This window comes from Solea solea, chromosome 2 (genome assembly GCF_958295425.1).
Source record: "Solea solea chromosome 2, fSolSol10.1, whole genome shotgun sequence".
NCBI classification, from domain to species: domain Eukaryota; kingdom Metazoa; phylum Chordata; class Actinopteri; order Pleuronectiformes; family Soleidae; genus Solea; species Solea solea.
Genome location: NC_081135.1, coordinates 39827562 through 39846137, shown reverse-complemented (window position 1 = coordinate 39846137; position 18576 = coordinate 39827562). Strand labels below are relative to the sequence as shown.

The window sequence follows — 18576 nt, the reverse complement described above, 5'->3', positions numbered from 1 at the left end:
TTCTTTTAGAAATTGAAATTTTTTTTTTTTATTAAACCCATAATGTTTTAAATTTTCAGGCCAAGGAGATTGAAATTCGTGGCACAAGGTTTGTGATCACTGGTTTGAAGACTGGTGGTCATTACAGATTCCGGGTAATAGCCTTTAATGCTGCTGGTAATGGTGAGCCAGGTGAAGTCCCAGAAGTGCTCGAGGTCACTGACAGATCCAGTGAGTTGTTCTGAAACTTCACACACAAACTTTTACAAAGTGTTGAGGGAAACTGTTTATGGTCATTTCTATAACCCTGGAATTCTTCACCTAAGTTGCTCCGGAGGTCGACCTGGACGCTTCGGTGAAGGAGAGGATGGTGGTCCATGCTGGCGGTGTGATCCGCCTTATTGCTTATGTGTCCGGTCAGCCAACCCCAACTGTTATCTGGACCAGAGGTGGAGCTGCACTGCCTCCTGATGCTAAAGTGGAGACGACAGCCATCAGCTCATCTTTAGTCATCAAACCCTGTGCCAGGAGACACCTCGGCATCTATACACTGACTGCCAAGAATGCAGGAGGCGAGAAGACAAAGAATGTAACTGTGGAGGTTCTTGGTGAGATACAGTTTTCATAGAGACAGAATATTTTAACATGTGGAAATCCATTCAAATGTCACTTATTCATATCTAACCTGGTTGGATACTTCTTCAGATGTCCCTGGACCAGTTGGTATCCCCCTAACCGCAGAGAACTTGAGTAGCGATTCCTGCAAGATCAACTGGTTCTTCCCCGACAATGACGGCGGCTCTCCCATCAGTAACTACATCATAGAGAAGCGTGAGGCTGAGCGTCAAGCTTGGACATCACTCACCTACACCGCTAGCAGACAAAATGCCATTGCTCACAACCTCACTTATGGGAAGGCCTACTTCTTCAGAGTGGCCGCCGAGAACGCTATTGGCGTCGGACCCTTTGTGGAGACAGCAGCCGAAGTTGTGGTCAAGGAACCAATCAGTGAGTTTTTAAACAATCAACTGATCTCTGAAGAAATTGTCATTTATAAGTGATAAAACAAGGCTCTCAGGGTTGGTGTGTGAGTCAGAGAAAACTTTGTTTTGTGTTTCTTTCAGGTGTGCCAGACCGACCTGAGGATGTGGAAGTTACTAAGGTCACAAAGGATTTGGTCAGCCTCACCTGGAAGGCACCCAGGTTTGACGGCGGCTCAGAGATCACCATGTATATCGTGGAGGCCCGTATGATTGGTAAAGACAAGTTCATGAGACTGACGAAGGAGAAGCTGTTGGAGAGAAAATTCACCTTTGATGGCCTAAGGGAAGGTGACAGCTACGAGTTCAGAGTCCTCGCCGTCAATGAGGTTGGACCCAGCAAACCATCATTCTGCACCAAACCAATCACCTGCAGGGATGAGCTGGGTGAGGACTTTCATACAGTTTGGTTGACAACAGTAAAGTTTCAGTTTCAAATTCAGTTTAATTTGAAAGATTTAAGATTTTTTCCCAGAAAATTTTGAGTAATCCATTAAAGAAAAACACTTTTGTACAGTATAGTTTTTGTGGTTTGTTGACTTAGAGTTGACCTAAACGCAAAGGATAAAGGTTGACATCACATGACGACAAGTGTTATCATGATGATTGCTTACAATTACTTAAATGTTTCAATTGACATTATACAGTAGATGCCAACTGCTATAAGTCACCAAAACCAAAGACCAAGATCTCTGATCTACATCATGGGAAACTAGATTAGACCCCGGTGGGACAATGCAGCATTGTGTATCTGAAATACTAAATTCCTCTGTCACCCCATGCCATCCCTCTCCCCCTCAACTAGTATATGTCAAGTGGAACGGAAAAAAAAGTCAGTGCTAACTGTGCTTGATTTTCTGCTCAAACAGAGCCACCAACTATTGAGTTGGATTTCCGTGATAAAATCATTATCCGTGTTGGTGAAAGCTGCCTGCTGCAGGGACGCTACACCGGCAAACCTTCCCCATCAATTGTGTGGTACCGGGACGACAAGGAGCTGAAGGCCGACCAACACATCATGTTCAAGAACACGCTGACCACCATGTCACTGGGCCTGATCAAGGCCAAGCGCGAACACAGCGGCAGATACGTGGTGGTAGTGGAGAACAGCACCGGATCCAGGAAGGGAGTCTGCAACATCACAGTGGTCGGTAAGTAGACTGAGATAACTTGGCTTGATAAAAGCCAGGCTCCAAGGATTCTAAGAATAAAACCCTGTGGGTCTTTACATGAACCATAGTTTAAGCAGAACCAAGTCATAGCTAAGTGTTTAATCACAACATCACTGATGATTTCTTTCTGCTCCTCAGACCGTCCCACACCTCCTGTTGGCCCTGTGGTGTTTGAGGAGGTTCACAGGACATACATGGTAATTTCCTGGAAGCCTCCTCTGGATAGTGGTGGTGTGGACGTCTCCAACTACATCATTGAGAAGAGGGATGTTAACAGAGACATCTGGTCCAGTGTGACATCTGCCACGACCAAGACTGTATGCAAGGTTGGTCAAGCCCTAACTTTATGTTGCAGGCACAAAATTATTATTATCTTCAAGACCTGAACCAAGTCTGGAAAGAGCTGTCTTTCCTGAGGGAGAGGCTCACGAAGTTCTACAGATGTTGAGTTGAGTTGTTGTTTTTCTCCCAGATCCCCAAGCTCACAGAGGGCAGGGAGTACATCATGAGAATCTGTGCTGAAAACATGTACGGCATCAGCGATCCACTGGAGTCTGAGGAGATGAGAGCAAAAGACCTTTTCAGTGAGTTCTCCTCACACACATCTTTATTTACTGTATTTCCACTATCTGGGTTTAAATTATACAAGAGTGATTGAACTACAAACAACACCCTGATAACCTGGTGTCTGTCCTGTGACCTCATCCAGGAGTTCCTGAGGCCCCTGAGATGCCCACAGTTAGGGAGGTGTATGCCACCAATGCCCTGGTTCTGTGGAACCGCCCTCGTGATGGCGGGAAGCCCATCACTAACTACATCCTAGAAAAGAAGGAGCCCGCAGCCAAGAGATGGTCCAGAGTAACAAGAGACACACTGTATCCAGCCACTCAGTACCGAGTCCAGGACCTGATAGAGGGCTGCGAGTACGAGTTTAGGGTGATGGCTGAGAATGAGCTTGGAATCGGCGACCCCAGTGAACCGTCTAAACCCATTCTCGCTAAAGATCCTGTTGGTACGTATCATAAAGTCTTTCAAAGTTTTGGTTTTATTGTTATTTAATTAATTTATTGTTTATTTGTTTCTTTTGTTCTTCATTTTTGTAGAAACAGTTTAAATATTTAAAACTTCATGGTTAGGGATGGAATGATGTAAGATTATATTTCTTTTTGTGATTAAAGCACTCAGTCCCAGTGATGTATACCTTGATCAGGATAATCAGGATAATTGTGTTGTGAATCTTTCATATAGTCCCATGCCAGTACATTTATTAACAAATTAATATTCTGAAATGGACATTTTTAATATTTTCATCAGTGCGCCCAAGTCCTCCAGTGACACCTGAGGCCTACGATAAGACCAAAGACTCTGTCAGCCTGAGGTGGCAGATGCCTCGCCATGATGGCAGAGGCCGGATATTAGGCTACCTGGTTGAGTACCAGAAACCGGGTGCCGTAGAGTGGATTCCAGCCAATGAGACTGCAGAGCAGTGCCCTAACCTTCACTATGTGGCGACTGGCCTGGCTGATGGACATGAGTACGCTTTCAGGGTCTTCACAGTCAATGCAGCTGGCAAATCTGATCCTGCCTACGTCAAAAATCCCATCAAAGTCCATGACAGACTAGGTAAGGGGTTAATTTGTATCTACTCCCTCTTTATCAATATGGAAGCCGTTGTGTAGTTTGAAATCAGTGCACCTAAACCCAAAGTGTAGTAACCTCGTTCCACTTTCTGTGCACAGAGGAGCCAGAGCTGCTGCTGGACGCTAACATGGCACGTGACCACCTGGCCATGTTGGGCACAGACATCACCCTGAGTGCCACAATCAAAGGTGTGCCAACACCGACCGTAAGCTGGAAGAAGAATGATGGAGACATTCCTTCTCACATCGGCACTACCGTCACTGCAACCGGCAGTAAACTGTTCATTCCCAAGTGTGTTCGTCCAGACTCTGGCAACTACACCATTACTGTACAGAACGCTGCCGGCAAAAAGTCTGCAACTGTTGCCGTACTTGTGTTAAGTAAGTGAAACATCCATCGACACAAAAACAGGTGAACGGTTCAAAAGTAGAAGACCTCTATCTAAATTGATCTCAAATCACTTTTGTTTCCATCAGATAAACCATCTCCACCTAGAGACCTGGTAATCTCTGAGATAACCAGTGAGTCCGCCTATCTGACCTGGAAGGCTCCGGAAGACAATGGTGGCGCTGTCATCTCCCACTACGTAGTGCAGAAAAAGGACGTAGCCTCAGATCAGTGGGTTCCTGTCTCTGCGTCCAATAAGAAGCTGAGCCTGATGGCCATGTACCTGATTGAAGGCATCCAGTACTTGTTCAGAGTGGCTGCTGAAAACCAGTTTGGCAGAAGCGACTATGTGGTAACCAAGGCACCCATCAAGGCTGTTGATCCGCTCTGTGAGTAAAACTGCATTTATTTGTAAAATAGAGCCACTGATCAGCTGTTCCTTTATGCCACATCATCTCTGAAGATATTTCAGTATTTTAAGCAATTATTAATCGTGACTGGACACTTTTCAGATCCTCCTGGCCCACCGAAGAACCTGCACCACACTGACGCAGAAAAGACAGAGGTGTGGTTGGCATGGGAGTGGCCTAACCGTGATGGTGGAAGTGAAATCACAGGCTTCATCGTGGAGCACCAGGAAGAGGGCCAGACTGACTGGGTCACCTTCAAGACTGTGGCCAATGAACATACCCATGTTACCGGTCTTGTGGAAGGCAAGACTTACCGTTTCAGGGTCAAGGCTCAAAACGCCATTGGCGTAAGCCAACCAGACACCAGTGTCCCTATCACCTGCCAGGAAAAGACATGTGAGACATGTGATTCTTGTTAATGAGTTTAGTGTACTGTTTCAGTTGAAAGTCTGAAAATATTGTAATATTGCTGTTTTGTTCTCTTTCAGTGGCACCAACAATTGAAGTCGATGTTAAACTTATTGAGGGTCTTGTTGTCAAAGCTGGCAGTGCTGTTGTCCTTCCAGCCAAAATGATGGGTATCCCTATTCCCACTGCCAAATGGATAACAGATAACCAAGAGATAGCATCTGAGGGTCGCTATTGCATCGAGACTGCTGGATCATCAACTACCCTCAGCATCCCTGAAAGTCAGAGAGGAGACTCTGGAGAATACATTCTTACTGTTTCTAATCCTGCAGGCAGCAAGACCGTTGCCCTGCACGTCACTGTGCTGGATCTTCCTGGGCCACCTATTGGACCCATTAATATCTTGGAGGTCACCCCTGATTACATGATGATTCAGTGGAGAGCACCCAAAGATGATGGCGGAACACCCATTACCAATTATGTGGTTGAAAAGAAGGATGTGAAGAAGTCATGGGTGCCCTGGTCTGTTGTTAGCTCTAGTGGCACGAGCACCAGGGCTAAGGTGTCCAGGCTGGAGAAGGGTCGCGAGTACATTGTCCGTGTCCGTGCAGAAAATAAGATTGGTATTGGTGCTGAACTTGAGAGTCCACCCACTATTGCTAAGCACATGTTCAACCCTCCTGGACCACCAGGTCCTCCAGAGTGTTCAGATATTACGGAGAATGCTGTGACACTAGAATGGACCCTGCCTGACTACGATGGGGGAAGTCCTATCACCGGCTATGTTGTTGAGCGCAGAGAAATGACTGGAAAGTGGATCCGTGTCAATAAAACTCCTGTACTGGACCTTAGATACAGAGTTTCAGGCCTGCTTGAAGGCAACACATATGAGTTCAGGGTGTTTGCAGAGAATGTTGCTGGTATCAGTGAGCCTTCTTTCACCTCAGACCCCATCAAGGCCACTCGTGCCATCACCAAACCTGGTCCTCCTAGCAATCTTAAATTGAAGGACTGGAGCAAATCCTATGCTGACATTTGCTGGAGCAAGCCCACAAGAGATGGTGGCAGTCCTGTTCTTGGATATGTTATTGAGGCTCAGAAGTCAGGAAGTGCCCAGTGGGACAGAATTAACAAAGACCTCATCAAGATGTGTGCATACAGAGTGCCAGGCCTCATTGAGGGAATGGAGTATAGAATTTGCGTCAGGGCCACTAACAAGGTTGGAGACAGTGAACCAAGGGAACTGCCCCAGACAGTCTTGGCAAAGGACATCTTGGTGCCTCCTGAAGTTGTTGTTGATATTGCCTGCCGTGACTCTCTGACAGTGAGAGCAGGCCAGATCATCAGTCTGATTACGAGGGTGAAGGGCAGACCAGATCCAGAGATTACGTGGACCAAAGATGCCAGAGCCTTGTCCCGGGATAAGCGCACAGAAATTAATAATAATTATCCTCTATGTGAACTGGTTATCAATGAGGCAGTCCGATCAGACTATGGTAAATATGCCATTCTTGCTAAGAACAGTAGTGGACAGGCACAGGCTACAATTCTTGTCAATGTCCTGGACACACCAGGACCCTGTGTGAACATAAAGCTAGCCTATGTGACCAAGAAATCCTGCATGGTGTCATGGGAGAACCCTGAGGACAATGGAGGCACTGAGATCACACAGTACATTATTGAGTGCCGTCAACCAAGCCAGAGAGGATGGACAGTTGTCTCCAATGATTGCACCAAGCGCCTGATTAAAGCACCTCTTACAGAGGGTTGTGAGTATTTCTTCCGTGTCAGTGCAGAGAACAAGATTGGTGCCGGTCCATCTACTGAGACCAAGACACCAGTCCTCGCAGTTGATCCTATTGAGAAGCCAGGAGAACCTATTGACTTCCATATTTCTGAGATTGGTAAGACCTTCTGCTTTCTCAAATGGAAGAAGCCAGACTACGATGGTGGTAGCCGTAACCTTGGTTATCACATTGAGAAGAAACCAAAGGAGGCTGAGGAATGGGAGAGGCTTCACAAAGGCACCATTAAAGAGACTTACTTCATGGCTGACAGGTGCATTGAAAACCAGATCTACCAGTTTAGAGTCCAGACTAAGAATGAAGGAGGTGAGAGCAACTGGGTGTCAACACCTGAGGTCCTGGTAAAGGAACAGCTTGTTGATCCTGAGATCAAGATTAATCTTGATGGAACCCTCATTGTCAAGGCAGGAGATTCCATTCCCATTGAGGCAATAGTGAAGGGAAAACCCCAGCCTGATGTCAAATGGACCAAGGATGATAGCACAGAGGAGATCAAGAAGAGCCCAAGGCTTCAGATTGAAACTGGTGCCGACTTCTCCAAACTGCTGCTTACCAATGCCAGGCGTACCGATAGTGGCAAATATGTTGTCTCTGCCTCCAACAGTAGTGGAACCACCTCTGCTCATGCTAAGGTCATTGTATTGGATCGACCTGGCCCCATCAAAGATCTAAAGGTGTCTGGTATTACCAGTGACAGGTGCCATCTGACCTGGGAAATCCCAGATGATAATGGTGGCTGTGATATCTACAACTACATTATTGAGAAGTGTGAAACAAAGAGGGGAATTTGGTCTGTCCACTCCAATGCTGTCATTACAAACAAAGCTAAAGTCACTCGCCTCATTGAAGGTAACGAGTATATCTTCAGAGTCCGTGCTGAGAACAAAATGGGTCCTGGTCCTGCAGTGCTGACTGAGACCATCTTTGCTGGCACCCAGTTCAGTGTACCCGATGCTCCTGAAGCACCTGAGGTCACCAAGATTGCCAAGGAGGAGATGATTGTACAGTGGTCGGAGCCTGAGCGAGATGGAGGAAAACCAATCACAGGTTATCTTTTAGAGAAGAGGGAAGAGCATGCTGTTAGGTGGTCTCCTGTCAACAAAGATCCAGTCCCTGGAACCCGTTTCACAGTTACTGGACTCCTGCCTCTCCATGACTACCAATACAGAGTCAAGGCCGTCAATGAAATTGGCATAGGCAACCCAAGCAAGGCTTCGCGTGCCATCACTGCCAAGGATGCAGTTGGTATGTAACAGTGTAACTCAGGTCGCTAATGTAGAAGTGACATAATCTCAAGCTTTTTTTCACCCACCCTTTTATTTTCTTTCAGAGCCTCCTGCACCTCCTACCAACCTGAAAGTCCGGGACAGCACTAGGTCCAGTGTCACCCTGGGCTGGACCAAGCCTGTATCTGATGGTGGAGCTCCCATTATTGGCTATGTCGTAGAGATGCGAGTGGCGGGAAGTGCTAAAAAAGGAGATGATGGTTATAAACGGTGCAACGTGGCAGCTCAGCTGATTGTGTGTGAATTCACTGTCACAAGTCTGGACGAGACTCTTGCATATGAATTCAGGGTTTCAGCTCAGAACCAGGTGGGCATGAGCCTGCCCTGCGACCTGGAGGGTGCAGTGATCCCCAGAGAGATTCTAGGTGAGAACTGGTTTTAATGTGTAATAACAGATTACAGTGCAATATGAAACTGTGATATAAGCTGACATTTATTATTATTTCCAACAGAGGCACCAGAAATTGATATGGATGCTAACATGAAGCAGGGACTGACAGTAAGAGCTGGCTGTCCCATCAGGCTTTGTGCTACGATTAGAGGCAGACCGGCTCCCAAGGTAACCTGGAGAAGGATGGGCATTGACAACGTGGTCAGAAAGGGAAATGTTGACCTCATCGACACCATGACTTTCCTGGTCATCCCTGACAGCACTCGTGATGACACTGGCAAATATTGCCTGACCCTGCAGAGTCGGGCTGGGGAGAAAGCTGTTTTTGTCAACGTTAAGGTTCTCGGTAAGTTTCTGTATGAATTTGTTGAAGTTGCAAAATTACGAAAAAATTACTGTTCATTTTCTAAGTAAAATCTAAACATCACGTTTTTTTCTGTTAGACACTCCTGGACCTGTGATGAATCTGGAAGTGACTGACGTCACACAGACATCTGCCATGCTGTCCTGGAATCTTCCAGAGAACAATGGCGGCAGCGAGGTTACTCATTACATAGTTGAGAAGCGTGAGATTGACCGTAAGACCTGGGCGACTGTGAAGGTTGAGGTCGCACTGGATAAGATTCCCTTCAAAGTTAGTGGTCTGATGCCAGGAACCGAATATTATTTCAGAGTCACAGCCGTCAATGTGTATGGTTCTGGTGTTCCCAGAGTCACACCGACGTCCTACCTGGCCTCTGATCCCGTCAGTAAGTATCAAGAGACATTGGAGCTCAGACCCAGCTCACAGCTGCCCACTTTGTCTTTTTCATTTGTCATCTGAGTCACCTGAACACACTAATGCCTGATTTTGCTTTTCAGGTAAACCAGATCCATGTCAAAAGATTGAGATTTTGGAGATCACCAAGAACAGTGCAGCAGTCGGCTGGGTAAAGCCTCTGAGGGACGGTGGTGCCAAGATCGACGGTTATGTGATTGAGTACATTGAGGTCAAACCTCCTCCGAAGCCTCCAGCACCTGTTGAGGTTCGTCTGTGTGTGTCTATATGTGTTTGGGTCAGTTTGACATCATGGCAAAAGCTAGTGTCGCTTCGTTGTGTTCCTTGATTTTGCTATTTTTCTGCAGCAATTTGTGTCCATCTCTGTGTTGGGTTGCTTGGTGTCTTTGAACAAAGAAATAATAATAATCAATCATTTCTGGCTGTACAGTAAGAGATATAATGCTTTCCTCCATATTTTGAAGTTCTTAAAGTTCTTTTACACAGTCCAGAGTTCTTCATCATCATTCTTATTTTCTCTACCTCTTTCCACAATCATTCTGGATTCTTTCCCCCTCTCTCTCTCTCACTCAAAGCTCTGCCATATGTTTGTACACTCGTGAGATCAAAATACACTAACCTGGGTGTGCCCATAGCTCACCCTGGTTCAATGGTCTCCCCAAGATCACTTAGTGCTCTGCACTGATCAGGGTTTGGTTCTGCTTTCAGCCCTTTGATGTGTTGCCCTGCACAATATCTCACCCCTCTCATGCTAAATTCAATAAGACCAATGAAAATATCTAAAAAATATATGCTATTCTGCCATTATGCAAATATTGAATTCAATGAAAGCTCTTTTCTTGTTATTGAGTAAATGTGTAGTAAGTGTCATTAATCTCAGTGCTCAAATCACCACAGGTTGCAGAAGGAGAGGAGGCTCCTCCACCTCCTCCCCCACCTTCAGTGGAAGAGGAGAAAGAACCTGAGAAAGAAGTGTGGAACGCCTACACTACAGTGAAAGGTTTGAGCATCAGCATCAGTGGCCTGAAGGAAGGCAAGAAGTACAAGTTCAGAGTCGCTGCCAAAAACATCATGGGCATGAGCCTGTTCACCGAGACAAGGGAGCCAGTCGAGATCAAGGAACAGATGTGTAAGTTCATAAGTCATATTAGTAAAAGATCATTTAGAAGTGGTTTGGAGTTGCACTGTGAGATCTACCAATGGCTCATAAAATGCGACTTTATGTCTACATGCAGTGGAACCAAAGATTGTGATGCCAGAGACGGCTAGTGCCAGAGCTGGAGCCAAGCTTAGAGTGGAGGCAATTGTCTCTGGAAAACCTTTACCGACCTGCAAGTGGATGCGTGGGGAGAATGCAGTGGTCCCATCCAGTCGCCTGGCAGTGCATCAGTCCGGCAACCTGTGTGTGCTGATCATCAAAGATGTATCAAGAACGGACAGCGGAGAGTACAGTCTGGTTGCTGAGAACAGTTCTGCCAAGGTCACGCAAGCCCTGAAAATCACCATCAAAGGTCAGTTTTAAGACAAGTCAACAAATAATTTTTCACTTAGAAAGCCTGACATGCCTCAGCTGACTGTCCTGTATGTTTCAGACATCCCTGGTCCTCCTGAGGGCCCTGTGGTTATCAGCGACATAGACTCTGATGCCTGCTCCTTTTCCTGGAACAAACCACTGGAGGACGGAGGCAGCAATATCACCAACTACGTGGTGGAGAAATGTGACGTGAGCAGGGGTGACTGGGTGACGGCTCTCTCCTCCTGCCCAAAGCCCAATTGCAGGCTTGGAAAGCTCATTCCAGGGAAGGAATATGCCTTCCGCATCCGTGCTGAGAACCGCTACGGTGTGTCAGACTTCATCCAGTCTGAAAGGATGGTCGCCAAATTCCCCTTCGGTTAGTGTCACTGCAATATTTCACATTTAGGTGCTCATTTCTGTCCAGTTGTGACAAGTTTTGTTTCTTCTCTTCTGTTTTCATCAGATGTTCCTAGTGAGCCCCTCAACTGTCACATCAACAAGACCAACAAGGATTGTATGTTTGTTGCATGGGATAAGCCTGAGAGCGACGGCGGCAGTCCTATTACAGGTTACTACATCGAGCGTAAAGAGAGGAACAGCCTGCTGTGGGTTAAAGCCAATGATACAGTTGTCCGCAACACTGAGTACCCTTGTGCCGGCCTCATAGAAGGCCTGGAGTACACCTTCAGAGTGTCTGCCATTAACCGTGCTGGCCAGGGCAAACCAAGCAAGAAGACTGATTTTGTCACAGCCAGAACACCTGTTGGTACGTTCACTGCTAGTGTCAATGCACTTATTCTTTGTCATTTCATTTTGTTTTCTCATGTGTGATCATTTGAATTTGGTTTGTTTTGTTGCAGACACACCAGGTAAACCAGAGATCCTGGATGTTACCAAAAACTCTGTTACTCTGGTTTGGACGCGCCCCAAAAATGATGGTGGAAGTAAGATCATTGGCTATTTTGTTGAGGTCACGCGGGTGCCAGGAGACAGTTGGATGCGCTGCAACACCAGCTGTCAGAATGTGCCAACAGAAGAGTACACCGTCAGTGGTCTGGAAAGAGACCTGCAATACCAATTCAGGGTTATTGCTAAAACTGCTGTCAACATGAGCAAACCCTCTGAGCCCACAGACCCTGTACTTGTCTGCGCAGAGAATGGTGAGGTGTTTGATTTGATTAAAGTTTTTAGCTTAAAGACCAAAGATTTGAGTGTGACACTGATTTATCTCCTTTTTCATCAACACAGTTCCTCCCAGAGTAGAGCTCAGTGCCAGGATGCAAAAAGGTTTCAAGGTGAAGGTTGGAGCCACAGTTCTCCTGGAGGCAGACGTGTTTGGGAAGCCCATGCCCAGAGTGACCTGGAAGAGGGGCGATGACAACCTGAAGTCCTGTGAAGGCCAGGTCATCACCCAGCAGAGACATCACTTCAAGTTAGAGATGACGGGAGTCACCAAAGACCAAACAGGAACTTACACTATTCTAGCAGAGAATGCCAGTGGCTCCAAGACTGCTCAGGTTGAGGTCATCGTTCTGGGTGGGTGCTTTCATCTTTTAGTTACGAGTAGTAGGTTTGCCCACAGCTTCACCGATCAATGTGTTGATATTCTCTGACTTTTTTTCTCCTCAGATGTACCTGGTGCACCTGTATGTTCCAAATATCTTGAAGTGTTTGCCGGCAGTATCAAGGTGTCCTGGCAGCCTCCTCTGAAGGATGGTGGCGCCCCCATCAGTACTTACATCATTGACAAGCGTGAGACTAGCAGAGCAAACTGGGCTCTGGTATCCAACAAGATCAAAGGGGATGTCCTGCAGTTTAACGTGGAGAAGCTGATTGAGGGTCACGAGTACCAGTTCCGAATCCGTGCTGAGAACATGTGGGGAGTTGGAGAAGCCCTCATCACTGACCCTGTCATCACCAAGAACCCATTCAGTGAGTCGTTGCAAGCATTTAATCTGGGTATACTTGTAGTATGACATCAGCTGGCATCTGACATGGAGACCCTGACATTGTTTTTTCTTACAGCTGTCCCTGGTCCCTGCGAGGCCCCAGTGATCACCAATGTTACAAAAGATCAAATGACCGTGAGCTGGAAAGAGCCTGTCAATGATGGAAAGTCCACAATCCTGGGCTACATGTTGGAAAAGAAGGAGGTCAAGGGGTTGGAGTGGACTAAAGTGACCAGAAAGCCTCTGACAGAGAGGAGTCTGGAGGTCACTGGCCTCACAGAGGGAACTGAATACGAGTTCAGAGTCATCGCTGTCAACGTGGCAGGACCTGGCAAACCCAGTGAGCCCTCTGAAGGTGTTACTGCCCAAAATCCTATCAGTGAGTCCCATGATTTCTTAAAACGTATTACTTCATAAGATATCACATATTTATATATTTTTTCTTTTTTCCTTTTTATACATATGTTTCAGTTCATATTTAGACTGTACATAGACTTGCATGCCTCTTATGTTTCTATCGTGTAACATATTCTGGAGCTGCTGAACTGTGAATTTCTCTGTGAGATGAATAAAGTATCTATCTATCTATCTATCTATCTATCTATTCAAAGAAATCCTGTAAGTAACCATAACTGTATCAACTTACTTCTCCACAGCACCTCCTGGCCCTGTTGTGAACCCTAGTGTGACGGACACCACCTACAGCACCATCAGTCTTACATGGGCTGCCCCCGCCAACAATGGTGGAAGCCCCATCATTGGATACTTGGTGGAGTGTAAGAGGGCCAACACCACTGACTGGATCCGTTGCAATGTCCCCAGGAACCTGCAGGAGACCAGCTATGTTATCCAAAACCTCATTAACAAGTCAGAGTACCAGTGTCGCATCACCGCTGTCAACAAGGTTGGCTTCAGCGAGCCTGTGGAAGTACCAGGCACACATGTCGCCCAGGAAATCCTTGGTATGTAAGATTTCAAGTACAGTTATTTTTATTCTGTAGGAGAGTGATGTGACAACACAACCAGGAAAAGGTCTAAGGACTTTTCACAAAATTTATCATCAGAAACTTAAATAAGCTTCCTGCAGGAGAAAGGTTACCATAGTTGTGCTTTTATATCTTTCACTTCACTCATATGGAATGATTTAGCATCCTTTCATCATAACATCTGCAAACTGATGCCAAAATAAAGTAGTAGAAGAAGAAATGACTGCATTCACTCTCATATTTAATACTGCTGATCGAAGCTGGAGCCAACTAAAATCCTGCTGCTGAGTCATGTGACCTAGGAGTGAATGTTGATTGTATCTTTTCACATTGCAGAGAGACGATCCACATTGTTAGTAATCTTCCTCTTTGTGTTTGTGTAGTTCCCCCTGAGGCAGAGCTTAGTGCACGTCTGAAGGACGGCCTGGAGTTGAGTGCTGGTGCCACCATGAGGCTGCATGCCACCATCAAGGGTCGTCCTACTCCTAAAGTTACCTGGGCAAAGATGAACACAAACATCAAGGATCGCCAAGGTATCATCATCAAATCCAGTAACATCGACACCATGGTGATGGTGGAGAACGTGAACAGATATGACGCCGGCAAATACATCCTGAGCCTGGAGAGCTCAGCCGGCATTAAGACGTACACCGTCGTCGTCAAAGTTCTCGGTGAGTGAAGGACAGAGGGCTGATGTGGAAAATAAAATCTTCAGTATTTACAAAGTTGTCACTTTTCTGCAGACACTCCCGGTCCACCAGTCAACCTAGTGGTTAAGGAGACGAACAAAGAGAGTTCTTCCATCTACTGGGACGCTCCTCTGATTGATGGTGGCTTTGAGATCACCCACTACATTGTTGAGAAGCGTGAAACTGAGAGGAAGGCCTGGTCCATGGTCTCCAATGACTGCACCAAGACTGCCTTTGACATACCAGATCTGGTTGCTGGTCGATTCTACTGCTTCAGGGTGTCGGCGGTGAACCGGCTTGGTGCTGGAGAGCACTGTGAGACTGCTGATTCAGTCAGAGCCACAGGTGGGTGGTTACAGATTTTATGGTTGACTTTCGCTATGGTGTGTTTACACAGAAGGTGATTTTGTTTCACACTATGAGATGAAGTCATTGAAAAAACACAAGTAGATGCATGAGTTGTGTCAGGCAACACAAACTGAGCAAAGATGCAAGAATTCACAACATTCACTCCAGTCACTTAAGATGAAAAATTTAAACTCCATTTAAATATTTTGCGTGAGGTGACACTGTGAAAGCTAATTAGCATTGAGATACCTCCAAAGTCGCAAAGAAATGGAGGACAGTTGCTGTAAGTGTGTGTGTGTGTGTGTGTGTGAGAGAGAGAGAGAGACAAAGAATGAGAGGGCGCAGCAGAAACTGGAAGACTCCTAGATCTCAACTGAAAATATGTGTCCTTTTCACACTTAACTATGAAAGCAAGTAGCTTAGCTTTAGCCCCAATTCGAGTCATTGTCGGTTGAGCAAAGTTGTGCAAAATATTGCTTCACATTTGGAGTGAACACATCATTTGTGTGTTGATCTCATGCTCACTTTTTATGTGTGTGTTTTTCAGAGGAGCCTGGACCGGTCATGGACTTCAAGACCCTGCTCGTTACTAAGGACTCTTGCACTCTGAGCTGGAAGAAGCCACTCACTGATGGTGGCAGCCGCATCACCTGCTACGTGTTAGAGGTTCTCAATGGTGATGACAAATACAAAGAGCTGATGAGGTCCAAGAATATGCAGTACAGTGCCAAGGACCTGGTGGAGGACAGAGAGTACAAGTACAGAGTCAAGGCTGTGAACGATTCAGGAGAAAGCTCCCCCAGGGAGCTGATGGTGGTTGCCAAGGACCAGATCAGTAAGTGATCTTATTTTTAAGAGTTGATAAAAGAAATGATTAAAAAAAGTAACACCTTTTCCTTCTCTGTATAGTACCTCCAAGCTGTGACTTGAGGGAGCTTCCTGACATGTGCTACATTGCCAAGGAGGGCAGCACCATTCGTCTTAAGATCCCTATCATCGGCAAACCTACGCCAAAGGTCTCCTGGAAGAAGGGCGATGATGAAGATCTGACAGACACTGGTCGCATATGCGCCGAGTCTTCTGCAGTTAATACCACTCTCCTGATCAGAGACTGTCAGAGAAGTGATGCTTCCAAGTACACCATCACCTTGAGGAACAGCGCTGGAAGCAAGGAGTCCACCATCTTCATCAGGTATGGATCAAACTGTGATACACAGTGTAAAGGCATTTTCCCTTAAAATATGTCACAGAATGGTAATCCTAGAGACCTTTGACCAAATAAAAAAACTAAAAAGCAACTTAATCTTACTTCTCTCGTCTTTTTTAGGGTGGTGGGTAAACCTGGCATCCCCGTCGGACCTATTAAGTTCAAAGACATTACTGCTGATGGTGCTACTCTGAAGTGGGGCATTCCCAAGGATGACGGTGGTTCAGATATCACAAACTACATCTTGGAGAAGAGGGACTCTATCACCAAAATGTGGGTGACAGTGTGCTCTGCTGTGGCAGAGCACACTATGAGGGTAACCGGTCTCCATGAGGGCACAGAGTACATCTTCAGAGTCTGTGCTGAGAACAAGTATGGTGTTGGAGAAGGACTCAAGTCTGATCCGATTGTGGCCAAACATCCCTTCAGTAAGTCACACCAAACATAGTGTTTATTGTAAAAGCTGGCAACTAAGTGTACATTTTAATCAAATCACTATTCTTCCACAGATGTTCCCGATGCTCCTCCTCCTCCTCAGATCATGAGCATGCGTCACGACTCCGCTTACCTGGCCTGGTCCGATCCTAGAAAGACCGGAGGGTCTCCGATCACAGGTACAGTCCGCCTACACGCCAACAACACTTGTAACTTGTGTATCACACATACATCAGCACTGTAATGGATTTCTGTTTTAGACCCGTTTGTGCCATGTGAGATTGATATGAATATTTTTCTTGCATCTTCTGGACTATGTTCAGGCTACCATCTTGAGTTCAAGGAGAGGAACAGTATGTTGTGGAAAAGAGCAAGCCCTGCTGCCTTGAAGATGAAGGAACACAAAGTAACCGGGCTGACTGAAGGTCTAGAGTACGAGTTCAGGGTCATGGCAATCAATCTTGCTGGTATCGGCAGACCAAGCGCTCCCACTGACCCACAAGTTGCACTGGATCCTATTGGTAGGTGTAAAGAAATGGCAATGATTGTAATGAAATACTTAAAGATGCATCAGATGCATCATTATTTTTGCATTTGTCTGTATCGTTAGATGCCCCAGGTAAACCTGACGTGATTAGCATCACACTGAGCACCGTGACCCTCCAGTGGACTGAGCCAGAGTTTGATGGCGGCCACCGACTGACTGGGTACATCGTTGAGAGGCGTGATCTGCCATCTAAGATCTGGGTGAAGGCCAATCATGTGAATGTCGTGGACCCTGCATACACTGTCATTAATCTACAAGAGGGTTGCAAATACGAGTTCAGGATCAGGGCCAAGAATGCTGCTGGTGCTCTTAGCCCGCCCTCTGAGCAGACAGACACAATCATCTGCAGAGATGAATATGGTGAGACATGGACATAAAAGTGTTAAAACCTTTAGAGAGATTATTATCCTGCACGATATATTAAATGTTTCCTCCATTATTTCCTCCAACAGCTGCACCTACCATTATCATTGATGCTCATGTGATGGAAGGTCTGACGGTCAGAGCTGGTGACACCATTGTCATTACTGCCACAAGCATTTTAGGCAAACCTGTGCCAACCTCCTGCTGGTCAAAGGGAGGGAAGTACTTTAAACCCTCCGAACTTGTTCACATTGAGACCACTCCAACTTCCTCCACACTCTCTGTTAAATATGCCAGTAGAAAGGACTCTGGAGAGTACACAATCACTGCCAGCAACCCTTTCGGTGTGAAGGAGGAAAATGTCAAGGTCAAAGTCTTGGATGTCCCTGGTGCTCCCGGGCCCATTGAATGCAGCGGCATCTCTTCTGAGAAAGTGACTCTTACGTGGACGGCTCCTACTGAGGATGGAGGCTCACCTATCAAATATTACACCTTAGAGAAAAGGGAGACCAGCCGTCTGCTTTGGACTATCCTGGAGGAGAAGGTCCTTGACTGCCACTATGTGGCCAAAAAGCTCATCCAGGGCAACGAGTATTTCTTCAGAGTCTCTGCTGTGAACCAATATGGTACCAGTGAGCCGTCTCACTCCGAGGCTGTCAAAATGGTTGATAGATTTGGTAAGTACAATTTACAGTTTATTTTAATGTATTGCTGCTTACCATAAAATGTCCGTGGCCAAAAACAGACAAATAATATTTATTAATTCATCTCTTTAGGTCCTCCCGGTCCGCCATCCAAACCAGAGGTTGAGAAAGTAGATGGACATTCAGTGACTGTGACCTGGAGAAGACCAGCTGAGGATGGGGGAAGTGACATCATAGGTTACTGTGTTGAGAAGAAGGAGAGGAAGGGTATGAGATGGGTCAGGGCCTCCAAGAAACCTGTCGCTGAGCTCAGCTTCAACATCACTGGACTAACTGAGGGCATTGAGTATGAGTTCCGTGTTCTTGCTGAGAACAAAGCCGGGTTTGGAGAGCCAAGTGAACCATCCATGCCAGTCAGAACGATAGTTGCTGCCTGTAAGTGAAATAGTTTCAGCTCAATGTTCACATTACTTTTATAATTTACTCATGATAAAGTGTTGTTAATTTGTTCATCAGTAGAAGTTTCAGAAGGCATTTTCTATTGGTTTGACTGCACTTAACTGTGCACTTCCGACCAAAAAATAGTGCAGTCACA

At 46.1% G+C, this 18576-nt stretch overlaps 1 protein-coding gene across 1 annotated transcript in view; it reads left to right on the top strand.

Annotated features, from left to right (window-relative positions):
* Nucleotides 1-18576, top strand: part of ttn.1 (titin, tandem duplicate 1) — a 147543-nt gene that overhangs the window by 84940 nt on the left and 44027 nt on the right. Inside the window, exons 168-203 of the mRNA XM_058614083.1 lie at nt 60-210; nt 306-587; nt 685-987; nt 1104-1406; nt 1889-2170; nt 2330-2517; nt 2664-2775; nt 2901-3203; nt 3506-3814; nt 3931-4212; nt 4309-4608; nt 4732-5025; nt 5118-8087; nt 8173-8493; nt 8581-8865; nt 8963-9268; nt 9381-9544; nt 10195-10426; nt 10533-10808; nt 10890-11189; nt 11277-11579; nt 11674-11973; nt 12062-12349; nt 12443-12745; nt 12839-13141; nt 13419-13724; nt 14132-14419; nt 14492-14782; nt 15333-15620; nt 15695-15977; nt 16113-16420; nt 16502-16606; nt 16751-16948; nt 17038-17334; nt 17427-18014; nt 18114-18416. Of these exons, the coding sequence (XP_058470066.1) occupies nt 60-210; nt 306-587; nt 685-987; nt 1104-1406; nt 1889-2170; nt 2330-2517; nt 2664-2775; nt 2901-3203; nt 3506-3814; nt 3931-4212; nt 4309-4608; nt 4732-5025; nt 5118-8087; nt 8173-8493; nt 8581-8865; nt 8963-9268; nt 9381-9544; nt 10195-10426; nt 10533-10808; nt 10890-11189; nt 11277-11579; nt 11674-11973; nt 12062-12349; nt 12443-12745; nt 12839-13141; nt 13419-13724; nt 14132-14419; nt 14492-14782; nt 15333-15620; nt 15695-15977; nt 16113-16420; nt 16502-16606; nt 16751-16948; nt 17038-17334; nt 17427-18014; nt 18114-18416 (12715 nt within the window). The remainder of the gene's footprint in view (nt 1-59; nt 211-305; nt 588-684; nt 988-1103; nt 1407-1888; nt 2171-2329; nt 2518-2663; nt 2776-2900; nt 3204-3505; nt 3815-3930; nt 4213-4308; nt 4609-4731; nt 5026-5117; nt 8088-8172; nt 8494-8580; nt 8866-8962; nt 9269-9380; nt 9545-10194; nt 10427-10532; nt 10809-10889; nt 11190-11276; nt 11580-11673; nt 11974-12061; nt 12350-12442; nt 12746-12838; nt 13142-13418; nt 13725-14131; nt 14420-14491; nt 14783-15332; nt 15621-15694; nt 15978-16112; nt 16421-16501; nt 16607-16750; nt 16949-17037; nt 17335-17426; nt 18015-18113; nt 18417-18576) is intronic.